The 20,099-nt window shown below is 38.7% G+C and overlaps 1 protein-coding gene across 3 annotated transcripts in view; it reads left to right on the top strand.

Moving 5' to 3' along the window:
• Smap1 (small ArfGAP 1) overlaps positions 1-20,099 on the top strand; it is an 81,852-nt gene that overhangs the window by 58,082 nt on the left and 3,671 nt on the right. For all 3 annotated transcript variants that reach the window (XM_005086523.2, XM_005086524.3, XM_021223303.2), the window contains 3 exons: positions 7,485-7,575; positions 16,478-16,605; positions 19,930-20,095. In XM_005086523.2, coding sequence (XP_005086580.2) covers positions 7,485-7,575; positions 16,478-16,605; positions 19,930-20,095 — 385 coding nt within the window. The remainder of the gene's footprint in view (positions 1-7,484; positions 7,576-16,477; positions 16,606-19,929; positions 20,096-20,099) is intronic.

The following is a 20,099-nucleotide window of genomic DNA, read 5'->3' as shown; positions in this document are numbered from 1 at the left end:
TAAGTATCCAAGATTCCTGCTTTTCAATGCAGAAGTCAAGATTGTTCACCATCTGACCTCTACTTCCTAGCTTTCTCCTTTCATTCTTGACACCATTTTGCTTTTTCCATGGTCACATACCTCTGCTTTCCGTAGTCACTGAGTTACTTTGGCAAGGTTAGTTTCCTGTTCCTGACTCTTACCTTAGACATCTTCCCTTCACCTTTTCCATACAACCATTCTAAATGTTCCAGTGAGACAACATTTTCTTTTCCTCAAAGTCGTGGTCATGTTGCTATGCACTTGATTTTATTATTTTTATCATGTAATATTATGTAGTTCTATAATTACATAACAGATTCATATTTTGTTTTCTAAAACCATGTTTGGGTAGGATTAGACCTTAATGTTTCTCTCTCTCTCTCTCTCTCTCTCTCTCTCTCTCTCTCTCTCTCTCTCTCTCTCTCTCTCTCTCTCTCTCTCTCTCTCATTGGGTAATTACATGTAAAATGATATTTTTCATCTCAAAATTCCTGTTACCATTGCGATTCCAAGGTTACAGAGAAAAACTGTTGCACCATGTATTACTAAATAATTTACTCTGTGCTAAAACCCCTAAGACGAGCCTGCTATGTGGAATTATTTTATGTTTTCAAAATGCTTTTTTATTTTCTTTATACTTTAAAATGTTGTTTAATGACACTTTACTAAATTCTTACCCTTTGTATCTCCCTTGTAACTTTCAATTCAATAGATATCAGTGAGAAGCTATGAATGAAATCTATTTTAATTTCTTATTTGGTTACAAAGGAATTTTAAAATCCCTACTAAGTTTTACATTTGTTTTAAAATAGCGGAAATGTTGCAATGATTATGTGAGGCCTTATTGTTATACTTACCAAGACACAACCTTGATCACTTTAAAAGATAGCTCACCATTAACATGTAGTGCACATTTGTTAGTGACTAATGTTTTGTGCCCTTGCGCACAAATCCCTTTTGTGTTTTGCTGTGAAAGTGAACAACAGCAGTTATTTCAGAATGATGTCTCTATGCAAGGACCCTGAAAAGACTTAGAGTGTGTGAATAGTGAGTCTTTTACCTGTATCAGGGCCACCAGCGTGAAATCTTGACACGGAAACTTACTATTAGTTATGAACGCTCAGCCTTAGGTTAGGCTTGTCCCACTAGCTCTTATAACTTATTTTAGCACATTTGTCTTCATCTGCATTTTGCCTTGGGGCTTTTTATCCTTCTTTCATTCTGTATGTGCTACTTTCCTGTTTCCTCTGTCTCTGTCTGGTGGCTACCTGGCTAGCTGGTCCCTGGTGTCTCCCTTTCTTTTCCCCTTGCTCTCCCTCTAGCCTACATTCCTCTTCCTACTTATTCTCTTTGCCCACCAGCCCTGCCTACCTATTGGCCAGTCATCTTTTTATTAGATCAATAAGGTACATTAGGCAGGCAAGGTAAAACAAATGCAACACATCTTTACATAGTTAAACATATGCAGCATAAACAAATGTGACACATCTTTATATAGCTAAAAAATTATTCTGCAACACAAATATAACACATTTTATTTAAACAAATATTCTATTCCATAACATCTACTGCTTCCCCTTCAACCCACAGGTTTCATTAAACTCACTCCACATCTTGGTATTGTTACTCAACCTGCAGAGGTTCAGGATTCCTGGGGCTGACAGTTAGGACACTGCTGAGAGAAGAATCACTTAGAAGGCAAAACTATGAGTTCCTATGATATTTCTCATAGAGAAGCTGGAAGTACAAGCACAATAGAAGAAGCTTTGCCCCACAAGTAGGCTTTTTCTTCTTCATCATATTCTCTGTGAGCTGGTATTTCTATATGACGCTTAACATCCACAAAGGAAACATAAGTGTAGTTGTAGTAAAAATAGTAACAGGAGTAGTCAGAATAACACCGTCATTGTTAGTTGGCTTTATTGACAAATTTAACGTATGCCTAGAACTGTGCCTGGGTTTTTACACACAGCATTTGCATGCATATATGCAATTTTCAATTTATATGCAGAATTACCAACTATATAACACCACTGAAGGTAGGAAATAGAACTAGGCCAGAAACTCAAAAACTATATATCCACTACCCTTTCCAAAGAAAAATGTGTACTCCTACAAAAAGTAGCCATTATGTTGTATCTTTTATTTTGTTTTTCTTGTGGTGTTGATTATTGAATCTAGGAGACATGCAAGTTCTAAACATAGATTATATCACTGAGTTACATCTCCTTGAATATTCTTTTATATTTTGCTTATCTGTAAGAGTCAGTCATGTGCAATTACAGTTTATGTATGCTCACTATTTTGTATTCCACTGTGCATACACACGCACACACATATGCATGCACACACACATATGCATGCACAGAGAGAGAGAGAGACTCTGACTGACTGCTTTTTAATTTATTTATTCCATAGTAGAACACATAGTAGATATATGTTCTGTATAGAAAAACACAAAGAGAGCATCGCAGTAGATGTTTGTACTCTGTAAATAAGAAAAACGGAGAAGAAACCCAATTTGATAGTAATAGCAATGTGTGTTTTAGTCTAGAAACTAGAGAAAATTTGTGAAGACTTTTCTTTGTCTATTTTAATATTGAGAAAATGAGAGAGGAACCTCCAGCCAGGGTTTTTTTTAGTTTTTTTTTCTCTTCCCTTCATTAGATTATAAACAACAAATTGATTCAGTTTCCTACAATAGCTGTTTAGAAGCTTACTTTCCCCCACCGTGGAATGATCTTTTGTTTGTTTTGTTGAGGCTGATGACCTTGGACTCTCACTCGTTTTGCCTCTTCTAGTGTTGGGAGAATAGGCAAGTGCCTCCATGTCTGGCTGAGTATTTTTTTTTATTTAAATTAGAAACAAGCTTGCTTCACATGTCAATCCCATCTCCCCCTACCCTCCTCCCTCCCGCCCCCCAACCTCTCACCCAGTCCCTGCTCCACTCTCTAGGGAGGGTGAGGCCCTTCATGGGGGATCTCCAAAGTCTGTCATATCATCTTGGGCAGGGCTTAGGCCCTTTTCCATGTGTCCAGACTGAGAGAGCATCCCTCCGTGTGGAATGGTCTCCCAAAGTCCATTCGATGCCAGGGATAAATACTGATCTATTGCCTGAGTCCCCAAAGCTTGCTGAGGCCTCCTCACTGATACCCACATTCAGGGGATCTGGGTCAGTCCCATGCTGGCCTCTCAGCTATCAGTCTGGGGTCCATGAGCTCCCCCTTGTTCAGGTCAACTATTTCTGTGGGTTTCTGGTCTTGACCCCGTTGTTCATCACTCCTCCCTCTCTGCAACTGATTTCCGGGAGTTCAGTCAGTGTTTAGCTGTGGGTGTCTGCCTCTGCTTCCATCAGTCACTGGATGAAGGCTCTAGGATGACATACAAGGTAGTCTTCAATCACATTATTGGGGAAGGGCATTTAAGGTAGCCTCTCCACTATTGTTTAGATTGCCAGTTGGTGTCATCCTTGTAGATTTCTGGAAATCTCACTAGTGCCAGATCTCTCTTCAAATTTATAATGACTCCCTCTATTATGGTATCTCTCAAGTATTCTTAAATAAATGCTTTAAATCTCCAGTCTCCCCTTTGTTATTTTTTCATATTCCTCCGTTTGAACTAAATCATCATGCAACTAATAGCTGTAGTTCAAGGACATAATCAATAACTACTAGATGTAGTTCTTATAGATTCTAAAGCTTGACTCCTGTGTTCTTTTCCTGTTAAAACCAGCATTATAAAATATCAAGTAGGTATACTTGAAATTGCTCTTGAAATGACATTCTTACTTTCCAAATTTTGTGGCACTTTGTCTTTAAGATGAAAATCAGGCTAGGTATGTAACCTCAATGGTAGAGTATTTGCCTATCATGACAAAGCACTGGTTTCCATCTCTATACTACTCAAGAAAAGAATGGAAAACTTAAGTTTGAGGGAGGGGGAGGGGAGGAGAGAGATGAATCAAGGAAAAATACTTTTCTTAAGGCCTGGTCTCACTCTATGGCCCATGCTGGTCTTGGACTCTGGCAGACCTCTCCCCTTGGCCTCCTCAGTGCTTGGTTGCTGGTGTATCCACCATGCTGGGAAGAAGCTTAAGATTTTATGTAAATGTGTATGTGACTGGGGGAGGCGGCTCCATCCATAAAGCACTTGTTGAAGAAGCACGAAGACCTAAGTACCCAAGTAAAAGCCAGGCGAGTATGGTAGCCTGACTGTAGGCTCAGGGCACAGGAGGCAGATTTCTAGGAGCAAGCCAGCTAGCCAGACTAACTTAAATGAGCAAGCGCTGGGCTCAGTGACAGACTCTACCTCATTGTATTATAAAGGAGAGAATGACTAGGGGACATACTCAGTGTCAACTTTGGCTTCTATATGCACATACAAATATGTGAACATACATGCAGGTCACACACAAAATAAAAATTTGTTATCGATACAAATGTTTGTCTTTCTATAAGCGACATTTGATAACTAGAGATTTTATTTATAAATAAAAATAGAATTAAAAATATCATTTTTACTGGTTTATACTGTGACTCCTGTGTGATCCCTGTAAAATGTTCAGCTTTACACACTTATGCAAGCAGTACACAGATCAGCACTCACTATAGTGCTTCTGTACTCTGTCATTAATCACAATTCAGATTTCTGTCAATGCTGTGAGTTTTGTCCTGTAGACTTGTATGTAAAGTAGAATCAGGCATGCCACCTTTACTTACTTTGAGGTTCATTCATGTTACTGCATCATCATTCCTTATTCCTGAGCTTTGCTCTGTTACCTGTACAAACCATACTTTACTTTCTTTTCATTTTGTTTTAAGTAGTATTGGACTTGGGGTGTTGATAAATAAAAGCTGGTATGAACATCCCTGTAGTGTTTAGTGAGCATACACATACATACATACATACATACATACATACATACATACATACATACAGCTATGTCTTCTAGTTATATATATTTTGGACCATAGTGTATGCATATCTCCAACTTGAGCCTTTCTGCTAGAATTTCCAGAATGATTGTACCACTTTATATTCTCTTGAATACTGTAAGACCGTAACAACTGCTTTTAATTTTCATCAGACTGTATTGCCACACGTAACATACATACAGTAAAAACAAACCAACAAACCCTGAGCAACTTGCTATGTATAGAAATAAACACAGTTGACTGACATTTATTAGTATATAGTGTATCTTGGACATCTGAAAAGCTAACTTTAAATGAGCAAATCATTAGCTTGGGATAAGAACTTTTATTTTTTTTACAGCTAAGATGATCTTTTCTGTTCTTACTATTTTACATAGTTTAAACCAGAATGCATTGAGTAGTAAGATATTGTCTTCTAGAAAGTAATACCAGATGACAGTAATAGTTAAATAACATATGCTGAAATACCCTGAAGTCTATCATGAAGAACCTGCTGACGTTGTAATAGCTTTTTAATACTTAGTTACTATTAAAATAACTGAAACAATAAAGAGTATATATGCATTGTGGTAGAAAGTCATATTTTAGGTATGTTACAGACTTTGTGGTAAATTGGAAATATTTTCCCCATGGAATTTCTGAAATGTTTTTAAAGTCTTTTTTAAAGTTTTATTGGAAGTGAAGTAATGAAATAAGGAAAAAATCCAAATACTTTATGTGCAAAGCTTTCATTTCCTACTTAATGAAAGAAAGTCTTTTGCTCAATAAGCATGCAAGCTCACAACCCTTTTTTGTAAATTAGAAATTTTCTTTTTTTTTAAATAGAAAGTGAGGAAGTATCTTCTCAGTAAATGCTTTGGTAGAAAGTAGTTTCAAAAGCCGCCAGTTAAGTGCATCAAGGCATACGACTCAACAATGAAATTAGATGTGTTGTTGAAAAGGATTAAACCATCTAGAACTTTACTGAGTGCCCAACGTGGTGCAAACACCATTTTTAAGCCTTTAAATATATTATTTCATAGTACTCATGGTACCTTGAGTTTGGTATGATTGATCTTTTCATTCATTGCATGAATCTGAAAAATACAGGCTTGGCAGTTTATTACTGGTCACACAGCTGTGAAATAGTGACTAAGCTGAGAAGGGAGTGACTAAATGTCCTGCCTTCCCAGCATGTACTATGACCAAGAATATACTGTGTGCACTTAATCCAAAAGGGGATTAAGAAAGGAGGAGGCATTACTTATCTGTCACGTGGCATCATGGCTTGCAGAGACACCCCCATCAACACCTGAGGCTGATGTGAGAGCTGTTCCTATTACTCATCTGTCATGTGGGCAAGGGAGAGATCCCCCACCCACCCCACCCCACCCCTCAGGTGGGAGACCTGGCCTTGCATCTCCTGCAGCACTCAGGAGAGTGACCTCTGCACCTGGGCAACTCAGTAGAGCTGGCCTTGGAGGTATGGGTGTGGGAGGGCCAGCCCTGAGGCTGTGAAAGCTGAGAACTGACCCCAACCCCCCAACTGCAGGGGGGAGCTTGCTGAAGAACTCACCTTGGTGGGGAAGATGGGAGAGCTGAGGCGCTGACTAGCCCTCCAGCTCCAGCCAGGGTTAAGTGTTGGCTCACCCCAGCAGCCGGCCTAGCTGCGATCTGCTGGTCCTACGTGACCCCTGTGAAAGGGTTTTTGATCCCCAGATTAAGACTGCTGCCTTATTAAAAGGCAAATTCTCTATCTGGTGTTTGTAGAGGCTGAGTAAATTAAAGTACAGTGATTCTGCATGTACTGTTTTCTATTTCTGAGCTGAAAATGAACTGTTACCAGGGTAATAGTGAAATGAAAGATGTATTGTCAAAATATTTTGGCGTTTACCTGTGGTCAATTTCTTTTACTCCTCCAGCCTCAACTAACAAGAGTTAATAGTAGCTAGGAAATAGTGCGTGATTCAATTCTTCAAAAGTGTAACTTGCTGGTGGGATGACTCAGCAGGTAAAGACACTTGCTGTCAAGCCTGAACTGAATTTTATCCCTGAACCCACATGGATGAAGGAGAGAAGTTACTCTTCAAAGTTTCCTTCTGAACTCCATACATGCAATGGCATGCACACGCCCATACATACCACACAAAATAAACAAAAATATAAACAATCTGTGCCTCTGGTGATGCAGTCCTATGGTCTCTGATACTTGGAAGGCTGAGGCTTACCTAGGCAACTTAGTGAGACTTTGATTCCAATAACAAGTAAAGGAGGAGTTAGGAATGTATGTAGCTCAGTGATAGCATTTGCCTATCACGTAGAAGGAAGGCAACAGAGGAAAAGGCATAATATCATTTAGAGTTAAATTTCTGTATTCACTATTCAGTAGTAGTCTCATTGTATATTAAGTTCAAAGACCATGTTTACTTGTTTAAAAAATAATAAATGCTCTAGGATTCCTTATACGAACTTCATGAAAATTATGCATAAGTGAAACTTAAAGTATTTATTTGATTAATAAAATAATCAATCTAATGATTGACTTCAAAGCTGCAGAAGAAAGAAGATCAACAACTGGAGCCGAAGAAAAGCACCAGCCCGAAAACTGCTGCAGAGCCCACTGTTGACCTCTTAGGACTTGGTGAGTAATGGATTGGAGAGCCCACTTGAAGCAGACATACCGTCCAATCAGTGGTACAGCAGAGATGTGGTTTGAAATGGTCAGGTACGCGTGCTGAGATCTCACAGAAAAGGCACATGTTAATAAGAAAAGCCAGTGTCTGCCAGCTCTGTTCTTTGCTGAAATAAAAGTCATGAATTCCTTGGGGAAAAAGATACCAAAGTAATCTTCAAAGCTTGGTAGATGTGACATTTCAACATTTAAGTAAACATTGAGTCGTGCCCCTCTTCCTCCTAGCCTAGCTCAATTAAAAAAAACAAAGGATTCCTACACTCCTTAGTGAAATAATTCTGAATGACCTTTATTACCTTTATTATAAAATATATAAATTCAAATTTTTATTTTAACTTAGGCAATGCATTTAAAAATTTGTCTTATATACATCATGCATAGTAATGGGTTTCATTATGGAATTTTCATATACACAATGTATTTTGACCATATCCAACCCCTCCTTTACCCTCTTTTATTTCCCCCCATTGTTTCTGAGCCCCTACCTTTTCTCAGTGAGTCCCCCTTCTACTTCCATGTCTTTATTTACTTGTTTATGACCCAGTGAGTTTAATTAGGGTTATTTAGAGGAGTATGGATGAGGGATTGTGTATAAGATGCGATCAGTTCATCAGTGGCTTCACCACTGAAGAAAATGTCTCTCCCTCCCACAACAATCAAATGTCCATAGCTCTTCAGAGAGGGGCAGGGCCTCATGAACCGTCCTGCTCCATGATGAAATATTGAGAGACCCAATCTTGTGTAGGTAATTAGAGCTTCTGAGTGTTCAAGAGTGCATTGGTCGGTGATTCCTGGAAAACAGCATTCCACAACATACCATCCCTTTCCTTTGCCTCTTACATTCTTTCACCCCCTCTTCTGTAAATTCCCTGAGCTTGGGGAGTGGGTGATACAGATAACTCATTTGTAACTGAGCTTTCAGTTAGGCACTTATCCGAAGACGTTGACTGATCAGTTTTCTTAATCACTACTCACTGCAGACTGACACTTCCCTGACCAGCAGTAGTAATGTATGGGCATAAACAGAAATATTTAGAAGAGACTTTCTTAGGCATAGAGTATTGATTTTGTAAACAAACATCCCAACAGTGTCTTCCTTACTAGGGTCTCTTGACTTTCCTAGTCATGAACTTTAGAACAAATTTACAGTACCAGATACAAATTCTTTCTTAAGAACTGAATCATTGGAGCTCAGTTTGAAAGGTGGTATCCTGACAGTTGGGAGCCAAGGAACACCACAAAGTCACTGTGACTTGAGAATTAATTGGTGGTGGATTTTGTGGTCTGATTCTGGGGCAAGCTCGGGGATTGTGGGATTTTGTGCTCAGGGATTGGTGGGATTTCAAGCCCTAGTCCTGGGGTCAAGTCAGGAGCAGGGTGTTTTTCCTTGACCTTTTTTATCCTATGTAAACTGAGCCTCAAATCCAATCAGAAAGTTGTTGGTCACTCCCTGTAGTCATGCCACTGTTGTCTATTAAGTTGGTAGTGTAGTGTGCAGGTATGATGAGTAAGATAGTTCTTCTCTAGAAGCTTGCGTAGTATTTTCTTGACCTAACCAGCTGAGAGGAAACTTCTACTTCAGTCCTAGTTTGATTTCTCTAAGTTCTATAACCAAAGTATGTAGTGTATTCAGCAATAGAATCTTGTCTTGTAATTCTGGTAGGAAATGGCATGCATTGCTTGGGGTCCTGAGGCCTTCCTAGCCAACACCTCATATGGAATTAGCACACCCCCGGCACTCTTTTGTTTAATAACTTTATGGCTTCTGAAAACAGCTTTATCCATCTATGCAGGGTCCTTCTGTTCAAAGTCTACTTTCTCTTTTTTGTTGTTTTTGTTATTAAAACTTTATTTGTAAAAAAAGTCAGAGGACCAAATGTGGCCTGCAAGCCACGGGTCCTCATTCATTGTGAACTGTGGCAAAGGGATAGGAACGCATAGCAGGTCACATGCAGTCTCCTGAAGATTGTCTTTAGGTTATTCCTTGAATTTCAGTGGTGATATGGTCATTCAAGTGCTGTCAAATATGTAGTTAAAGTAAGGAACAGAAGAAGGAATAAACAGTTGTCTCATGCTTGTGGCTGATGAAACAGAATGAGAGTTGAGAAGTCAATGCCTCAACAAAGATAAACAAGAGTAACTTCAAGAAACTGTAAAGATGATCAGTGGAATTTGAGTGAAACTGGAAAACAAAAAAGGCAAAAAACGAATATGTATGTATGGTCTTTTAGAGATATTGCCCTATTACAAAGGGGTTGGGAGCAGTAACTACAGGAAGATATGGGCAGGAAAGAAACTTTCCTTTAATGGTAACATTACAAGATACTTATTGTTAGAAGTGAACATATTGAGTAGCCAGATATCCTGTTCCTGGACAAGGAAAAACTGCCATAACAGTTTCTTCTAATAGCCCGAGGGGATGAGATCTAGTAGAAAAGTGAAATGACTGGCCATTGAGACATTCAGTAAGCTACAAAGTTGAAAACAGATCAAATGAGGTCATAGTTGAACTACTGCAGTTGATCCACAGATCCGAACATGAAAGAAAAAAATGATTGTTAGCTGGTACAGTCTTGGGAATTTGGTTGGTAGCTCTACTGGTATCAGTTTGTACAACAGTTAACGACTGCCATCTATAAAACAACTATAGAATATCAAGTAGCTTCTACCAGCTAATCTTTTTTACACTAGTTGAGTCTCTGTTGGCTGTAACAGCACTCTTTTATTTTAAACAGTGGGAGAGCTTTAGGAAACTTTCCAGGGGAGACCAAGGATTTTTAGGGTAAGAAGAGTAAGGAAATGTTTGAAGAGGTAAAGGAATATGTGGTGGATATTAGTGGTGAGGACAGTGGGCAGCAGATGTAGTTCATGTTCTAGAAGAGTTCCAAAGGATGGGAAGGATTAAGAAGGGCAGAAAAAGAACTTGCTGATAGAGCTTTGGAGAAGGGAAGAGGGGAGACTCTTACTCAAAGCACATACTCCTTCAGGTTATTGGGATTCCCAGATTCACTTAAAATACTTCAAAAAAACTGTTGTGCATAGGATCTAATGTGTTCATTGACACTCATGAGATTAGAGAGACTGCAAGAAGCACTATTATAGGCTGGAGAGATGGGGCTCAGAAGTTAATGTGCTGCTATTCACCCGCTCTTGCATAGAACTTGTGTTTGGTTCCCAGCAGTCATGTCAGGAGGCTCACAGGCACCTGTGACCCCAGGCCTCCTGCACATTACCTCCCTGTCCTGACACAAACACACACACACAGTTAAAAAACAAATCTTTGATTTAAAAACGAACCCATTCAGCGCAGAGAAACCAGTGATCCTAAGACTGGATCATATTGGTGTCTACCTTAGATAACAGACTAATTTTCTCCATTGTAGCTTGCCCTCCTCTCCTGTAAGATTGCTGCCCTACTTTATTTGAGGAGGGGAGTTGGAAAGTGTCTTTTAAAGCCTTCAAGGTGAGCCCATGCTTTAGGTGGAAGGTTTGAGGAGAAGCACAACCTGCTGGTGTGAAACATGGTTTTCCTGGTTTCAAGTCCTACAGGGTTTTGTTTGTTTGCTTTTGATTTTTTGACTTAAGTGTATACTACATGAACACTGCAGAGCAGCCTGACCTTTTCTGAACACTGACCAGAAGTCCTGTTTGCTTGCACTCTTTGTGTCTCCCCCCAGCACTGTGTGTGTGTGTGTGTGTGTGTGTGTGTGTGTATGCACACACCTGTGCACTTACACCTTTGAATTGCTGAGGGTGTTTAAGAACATTATGTGTACTTGGCACCCAGAAAGGATTTCATGAGAAATCAACTATTATTTAGCTTAGGAGAGCAGACAGTTTATCTTTAATAAAAAAATGTTTTTTGGCCTTAATCTGTAGTGAGATATCTACCCTGCTGGCACCTGTGGCACTGACCACGCCCATTTAGGCGTGGTCACAGGTGTAGATATGATGGGGTGGGGGGAGGCTAGGTCTGGGGTCCTGAACTCCAGCTTGCTCTCTTGGTTCCGGTCAGGTCACAGAGAGCAGCCTGGGTGTGGATTCTCGGAGCAGGAACTTGCATTTCTTATGTAAGTGACTTCTCCCTGAATAAATTTAACCTAGATTTCACCAAGTCCCATGTATCTTAATCTGTGCCGCTATGTTACTCTTAACTATAATCTGGTAAAGTTCTACCAAACATTTCATGCATGTAATACTTTAGTATTGAACTTTGGCCTATGGAGAATGTCACCATTTTTACGTTACTCTTAACTATAATCTGGTAAAGTTCTACCAAACATTTCATGCATGTAATACTTTAGTATTGAACTATTTGTCTTTGGCCTATGGAGAATGTCACCATTTTTACGTTACTCTTAACTATAATCTGGTAAAGTTCTACCAAACATTTCATGCATGTAATACTTTAGTATTGAACTATTTGTCTTTGGCCTATGGGGAATGTCACCATTTTTAAACTTTTGGAAATAAGTTTGTTTTTATGTATGATTTGATTTCATATTGAAGGGAGATCTTGTCTTTTGAGGCTGTATATGGAATGGTACAGGTATGTATAGACACTAGCAGTCAGTTCTGCTAAAACATCTGACAAGCCACATCTAAGCAGTCTCATAGGACAGCTGTCAATGTGTGTGCCTCCCGAGAGATTGGCAGCATGTTGGCAGGGCTCCCTTCTGCACAGTATTGTAGTGTCTGTTCATAAGAGAATAGCCATCTTAACGCTGGCCGTTGTAGGGATGGTGCAGTGTATTTATTTACCCCTGGCATAGTAGACCGCTGGCTGGGCACATGCTTGTAAAATGGAGCAGGACAGACAGTGCAGAGGGCAAAGATCACCTTTTAAGGGCAGCTCAGTGGGTTTTCTGTTATTTTTTTCTTTTGGCAAGCTAGCCAAAACACTTATCTATTTCTCAGTAATAAAGAGTAAAAAAATAAACTAACTAACTAGCACTCATTAGCTCTCAGACAGTTTTTAAGTAAAGTTAGGTTTAAAGCTTGAATTTAAGTGCTTCAGATGACTTGAATTTATAAATTAATTCACATGGGACTTATTTTAGCCAATAAAGCAAGGGATGTATTTTAAGTTTAAACAACTTTCTAGTAAGAAAAAAAGCTTTAAATGACTTTTAAAAGCTTCAAGAAGACTGTGGCTGCATCTCATGGAGGCAGCAGCCTCCTTGACTTGATCAGCGCTGGCCCCACATACAGCCGATCCATTCTGATTGGGCTTTGCTGGCTCAGTAAGTAACAGGACTTGGACTTGGCAGTTTTCATTGAGATAGGATGTACTAAAGGCTGAATGTTCATGGTCTGTGAAAAATGGTAATGAAAAATACAACATCTGTTTGCCTATCACCCTCTTACCTACCTTAACCTAGATTGGTGATGCATAAAATCTCATGTTGCTCTTTGACATTATTTCATTATCTGTGCAAGTAGATTATGACCACCTCTGACATTCAAGTAAAAGATGAATGCAGTTAGTGTTTATTGAGCACCGGCAGTTTGCTGAACACTAGTAAATACCAGAAGAGTCTAGGGGTATTTACAGTTGTGCATATAGGAAATAGAGTTGCACTTTTAAAGGAGGAAGAAATGTGGATGAGGTAATTGCTTCTGGGAACTCAGTTTGAAATCTGGATCGATGCTAAAGTTTAATTTAAGTTCTATTTTCTTTAATTTCATCAGTTAATGTTCTTGCTGGTGTTTCTGCTAATTAAAGAAAACAGCTTGTACTGTGTATACTTAATTTTAGGTAAATTCTAATGGCTCATGGTGGCCACCTTTACAGTGACAGCCCAGTTAGAAGGCAACTACCCAGATAAAGATAGCTGTTAGTGCATCCTCCCTCTCCCTCCCCGTCTCTGTCTCTTTTAAGAGCATTTTATGAACTGTAGTCTGTTTGCATTTTCATTGAGCAGACAGCTTTGGAGAACCCATCAGGTGATATGGCGAGACACTTGGAACTGATCTGTAGGAGAAAGAGTGACAGATCCAGCTAGCAGGGTGCTTGGTGAAGGATGCTTCTCTGTTCTTGAGTAGTCTTGTGTGGTGCTCTGAAAACAGGAATGGGCTGAACGTGGACAGTGACTTGGAAACATATTCTGACTTAGAGAACTCCAGCCTCTTTCATAAGTGAACTGGAGAGGAGAAGCCCTGGTGTTAAGCACTTGTAACCCAAGAAGATAGTACTGTGGAAGTTTGTGGGCAAAGAGCAGTTAGCCAAGGATGCTGGCAGCTGTGTTTCTCAGGTGCACCAGTTTGTTAACTTTTCTTGAAATCCTTTTCTTCTTATTATAAACCTTTGAGGTGCTAACAGGACTAAATGGAGATTAGAGAAGTACTAGAATTCAAATGTGTTGTTAAAATACAAAGTATTCTAAATTCTAATTAGCTTATAAATTCTTATGTAGGTGCTTGGATCGTGAATGTGGGCACTAAGTAGTGTTTGTTTACTGTGTCTTCATTTGGATTATAGCAATAAGATGAGTTCTAGTATAGCCAAGGCTAATTAGAATTGACAGGCTCACTTATGAATCATAAATATTTCTTAGTGTAAGAGGGTGATGTTAAAGTTTGTCCTATTTGAATTGTTACCTTCTTTCTAAGCATCTCTCAACATTATAATGGGAAGTACATCAGTAAATGCTTGCTGGGCATGATTGTATTTCCTGTGAACAGAAGTGTGGAACCTTTTGACATTGTGTCAGTGATGTCAACAAATATATATTGGGCATCATGCAGCATGGGGTCACAGGTTGGACATACCTGATATGTCACACCAATTTAACACCTTTTTTTCTATAGTTGAAAATATTTCAACCTTGGTTTTTTATTTTGGTCAATTTCTGTTATATGTGTAGTTTAAAAATTCACTTATCAGTCAACTTAGTTCACAAAATACTAACCTGAATTATTAAGATAATGTAGAAAGTAAATAGTTACCCACAAGCCACTAGCTGTAGGTCTGGTTTTGCCTTTAAGATTGAAAGTCTTTCTTCATTTTACTGCATTGTTCTAATTTCTTCTGTTTGTTCATTGCCTTTTTTTTCAAGGGTTCTCTGTGCTACGTTGTTGTCTTTTATGGCGTCCCCAGCTAAATTTCCCATAGGCTTTTCTCATATTCTGGCTCTCCCATTATTTTTATTGTTCACCAACTACTGTTTCCACATAGTGATTACAGTGGCTGCTCCCATCACCATTCCGTAGCTGAGCAAGGACTACACAGCAAGGTGCATGTCCATGGTGGATTCTGATCACCTGTGTGCACAGATGTCCCCTTTATCTCATAGAAGCGGATGCGCTGTGTGGTTGGAAGAGGAAGTTTCTAGTTGTCTGGATATTTGCCCACGTGTATATAAATGCACAAGCAAGACCCAGATTATCCTGATTTATGTATTTTTAATTAAGATTTACTGTGTTTAATTTGAATAACTCTAAATTTTAAAAACTGTTTTCAACATCTTGGTGTTCTATTGGCTTTTATTTCGTCAGTAAAGAAATGCTATAGTGATTCTTGGATCAGGAGAATGTATTTAACTCCTAGTACTTTATAATATTGTTCATTAGTTGAGGGCTGATCATATCTCAGTTTGTTTGTTGATGACCCTGTCCATCTGTATACCTCCCTGGAAACTACACATAAACTGGATCTTGTACAAGGACAGTGGAATGGAAAGGTAATGAATCAGTAGTATTTGAATGATTTTGAAATGTTTTCCTCCTTTGTTTCAAACTTAGTGCAAATAATTAAGTATTTGAAGATTACTCTTAATTTTCAGAATTTTAACTGGTCCTTTGTAATTAGTTGTCTTTATAATTGCGTGGCTTCCTATTTTTAGTATTATATCAATTAAATAAAATAATGGGTTTCATGATAACATTTTCATGAGTTTCGGTCCTATTTCCTGTTGTTACTGCTCCTTCTTGTCCTGTGACCCTGTGGCTTTTGTATTTGTGTGAGTCTGTCTGAGACAGCTCACTAGCCTAGGGAGGGAAGACCGCTGCAGCACAAACGTCTGTACTTAACTAGGTGACCGCACCGAGGACGCCTTCAGTCTCTGCCATGGTACCTGGAGATCGCCAAAGCATTATCTTGCATGGGACAAAAATGACAACATGTAAACATCCTTTAAAACATCTAGGACAATGTGGTGTTAGTAATGGTGATAATGAGTCCTTATCTGTACTTTTGGAATATTGAAACTTAGAAACAGTAACCTTCAAAAGGGATTGAAAGAGGAATTTCAGTGAATCATGCTGAAGGTGTTAAGCAAAGATGGCATATTTAAAAACCCATTGGCAACTTATATTTACTGATTTGCAAGGTTGAAATGCTTTAATTAAGGTTATTACGAATTGGTTTCAATAATTCTGTTACATGTTGCTTTTGTCGTAATAAGGAATATTTATAGGAATGACATCCAAAGCTTATCATTAAAATACCATACAATGAGAAGTCTGGGATAATGAGAAAGTGGATTGGGTATGTTGTTTGTGTGTGTGCTGGGGTTAGATAAAAACCATTGGTGATTTCAAAAAAACAAGTCCTCAGAATATTGTGAGTAGTGTGAAACCATTTGTTCAGAAGAGGTTGGAGTTAGTCCTGGAAAGCAGCAGAAGGGTTTCTGAGAAAGCAAACAACACTAAAGTGTTCTCTTTGGGACAGAGGGTAGACCCTAGGGTAGAAAGGAACATGAAGTGTTTGGGTGGAGGGTGGATCCTAGGATAGAAGGGAACACAGTTTTCTTTTAAATTGTTTTTATTAAAAAAAAAAAACTACTAAAATAAAGCATCCTGTTTCATGTAACTTGAGATTCTATGTTGACAAAATCTACATTCCTTTCAGATGGTCCTGCTGAGGCACCAGTGACCAATGGGAGTACAACCACAGTGCCACCCCTGAATGACGATCTGGACATTTTTGGACCAATGATTTCTAATCCTTTACCTGCAACTGTCATGCCCCCAGCTCAGGTATGCAGTGAAATGTGGTTCTGTATGACCACCACCTCTTTTTGAAAAGCTTCAGAAATTTAACTTTGAAATTGTTGTCCCTGAGCAGTCATTGGTTGAAAATCTATTCTTTAGGCCAGGGCTTAGCAAACTTCTTTTGCAGTTTCATTTTGTTTAAACAGATAAAGTTTTATTCCGACACATTGATTTATAGTTTTCAGCTACTTTGGTGCTAAGCAACAGAGATAGACTGTCATGACCCGTACAGACAGACTTTGCCATCCTTCAAGTTTAAGCCGTTGTTTCAGGGAAACAACAGTATCTAGAATGCATATGTGGGGGTGGGGGTGACAACTTCAACCTGAGCTTAACTCACAAGCCACTGTTACTAACGTTGTCTTTATTATTACATTTTGATTGGAGTAGGTTCTAGAAAATTAAATGTTTGTATTTCTCTGAAGTTAAATTATGTTTTAAGTTAGTCTTAAAATGAAATCGTGCTCTTTGAATGATTAAATAAAAACTGTTGAAAGTGGTAATAAGATTTTTTAAAATACTAATGGTGAAGAATTCTGAATTATTTTTTGTAGCATTGTATAGAGTTTCCTTCAGTTGAAGTGTTAACTTCCAGGGTGCAATTTAAAGTCACTTGCAAGCCTGCAACACTGTCAGTCCCTCCCACACAGAAAACTGTGTTTTCTGAAAAGTATTTGAGATGCAATATATAAAATATGGAATATGTAAAAGTTTTAATAACAAGTCTGTCTCATTGAGATGAATAATTATTTATTATAAAATTATTGTGTACTTACCTTGAATTTAACAAGTAAATTGCTTGGTAATTAGGCTACAATGAGTTATTATCAAAGTATAGCAATAGCATATATTTTAGGAAAGGTAACTAGCTAGCTTATTGGTGGCTTTGGGCCTTTCAGTTCCTGCTGCGACTCATGTCTAAACAGAGACTGGGGAGATGGTTTATTAAATAAAATGCTTGATATGTAAGCATTAAGTCATGAATGCAGATCCCTAGCACCCACACAAAAACTTGTGCACAGCAGCATGTGTCTGTAACCACAGCGCTGAGGTGGTAGGAAGGCAGGTAGATTCCTGAATCTTCATTGACAGGCCAGCCAGTTGGTAAACTCCAAGTTCTAACCTTTATGCCAGCTGGTAAGTTCTAAAGACTAACCTTTATGCTTCGTACATTCTTATTAGTACCTCATAGCATGGTAAGGTGCTTGTGCTCTCTCTCTCTCCTGTCCCACCCCCCCTCTACCCACTCACTCAAGGAGGCTGATAGAATCTTTCAGAACGGTTGTGAGCACCATGAAGGTGCTGTGAAATTAAGTTAACCTGGGTGTTCTTCTTAACTATTGACTTGCCTCTCCAACATTGTGTGGTTCATTTTAAAAAACACATCTTAATTCTTTTCTTGACTACTGCTTATGCTGGTTGTATTGAGCCCTGTAAAATATTTGATGAAAAGAATTGCCTTTTATGCAAACTACATGCTAAGATTAAATCTAAGTACATTTTCAACATATTGCTTTTGCCAATAAAGGATATCTTATATGTGTGCATTCATAAGAATGTTGAAACTGTGAAAGTTGCTAATTGTGGTAGGTTTTTTAGTATATGAAATTGAGCTTTAATTGGGATTAAGTACTAAGATCATGAATTACTCTGAACATTTTTGATTTTTCTAATCATATGTAAATTCTAATCACAGTTTTGCCCATGTGCAAATATGAAATAGCCTGGGCTTACCATGTGTCTGGAAATAGTTGACAAAAGCGTGCATGCATATGGGGTGAGAGAAGATGGACACAACAGCCCTTTGCCGTCTTCTCACACATGGAAGGGAGGAGGAGACACAGAATATGAATATGTGAGAAAGAATCTGTAGGCATGCACAAGTGCTGATAACTGCCCATGGTTTAAGCCCCGGGATTTTCCAAAAGGCCAGAAAACCTGAATTATAAAGCAACAGGCAAGCATGGTTTTCCTTTTACCTTGGTGGTGAAGTGATGATGGCAAGTACAACCCTGGTAGAGAAGCAGACTTCAGGTGCTTTCTAGCTGTGCCACTTAGACTGGGTTGCGGTAGATGTTCATATTTACTTACTGGATATTCAGATCATGAGAATGTTTGTCAGACTGCTCTACTATGAGACCAGAATTAGTGTTCCCTCAACCATTTGGGTTTTTTTCATGATGAAATCTCATTCATCAAGAACCCAAGAGGTTGAGTAGATTCCTGTGTTGCACAGAAGCGAAATGTGATGAAAGGATCATGTAGTGATGCCATTTTGTCATCAGTGTGAACAATAAATACTGAGTAGTTAATACTTAACACTCTCTTGTGAAAAGCCCTGTGGTTACAAAGCCTGTCCTCATTTCATAGGACAGAAGGTGGGTGACATACAGATCCCAAGACTCAGGGGTAGGGATCTAGTCTAGCCTGGAAGCATTCTGTTGGCCTCTGTGGTCCTATGCTTCTTCATTGGTAACTAAGATATTGTCAGATTAAAAGAGACTATGTTTTAGTATTCTGTCATGTCTAATTTTTAGAGCGTTTGCAAAGTAAGACATAAGTCTTGCTCAATTAGTCATAATAGGTTCAAAGTATGGCTCTGCTTAACAAGTTTGAATAAAATACTTTGATAGTATTTTACTGCAGAATGTCCTACTCGGGACAGTGAATGTGTGAATTCAACTTCCACTTGCTACTCACCTCAGTCTGTAGTTTGAGAAGAATGTGAGCCAGCATTCTTCAGAGAATCCTTACTTTTTTTCATATTTAAAACAAATTAAGCAAGACTGTCAGTTGTGATTATGCAATTCTACCTTTGTGTAAGTAGGTTAAGGGGAAACTTGTTTGTATTAAATATCTAAATTACTTGTGTCGATTTGCTTCAAAATAGCATGCAGGATATGCCTGAATAGGTAGATAAAGTTTAGTCTGCCATTATAGAACCTTTTGCTTCTGCAAGTTGTAACATTCTTTATTCCAAGTGACACTAGTTCTTGAGAGACATGGTGGCAGTACCTGCATGTTGTCAGATCCATTGCATTCAAGATGTGATGAGCAAAAGCTGCTGTGTCCCAGCTACTGAATGTGGCTATAAGGAGCTTCAGTCTCCTTGGTTTACAATAACAGGTCACATTGTGAAACATTGCACCTTCATCTAGATGCTCTTGTTTATGTGGGCTCAAAAATGATCTTTATAGATATCACAATTATACCTGTTGTAATTTACTCCAAATTTCATAATCTTATGTGAATTTTAAGTACTAAACTGTGTTATGTAGAAATTGACAGTTTACTTTGGTGTTTGTCCAGGGGACAGCCTCTGTACCAGCAGCTGCTACCCTATCTACTGTAACATCTGGGGATCTGGATCTGTTCACTGAGCAAACTACAAAGTCAGAAGAAGTAGCAAAGAAACAACTCTCCAAAGACTCCATCTTATCTCTGTATGGCACAGGAACACAGCAAAGCACTCCTGGTAA

The sequence above is a fragment of the Mesocricetus auratus genome, unplaced genomic scaffold (genome assembly GCF_017639785.1).
Source record: "Mesocricetus auratus isolate SY011 unplaced genomic scaffold, BCM_Maur_2.0 Super-Scaffold_100021, whole genome shotgun sequence".
Classification (NCBI taxonomy): Eukaryota; Metazoa; Chordata; class Mammalia; order Rodentia; family Cricetidae; genus Mesocricetus; species Mesocricetus auratus.
This window is presented reverse-complemented; position numbering and strand designations above follow the sequence as displayed.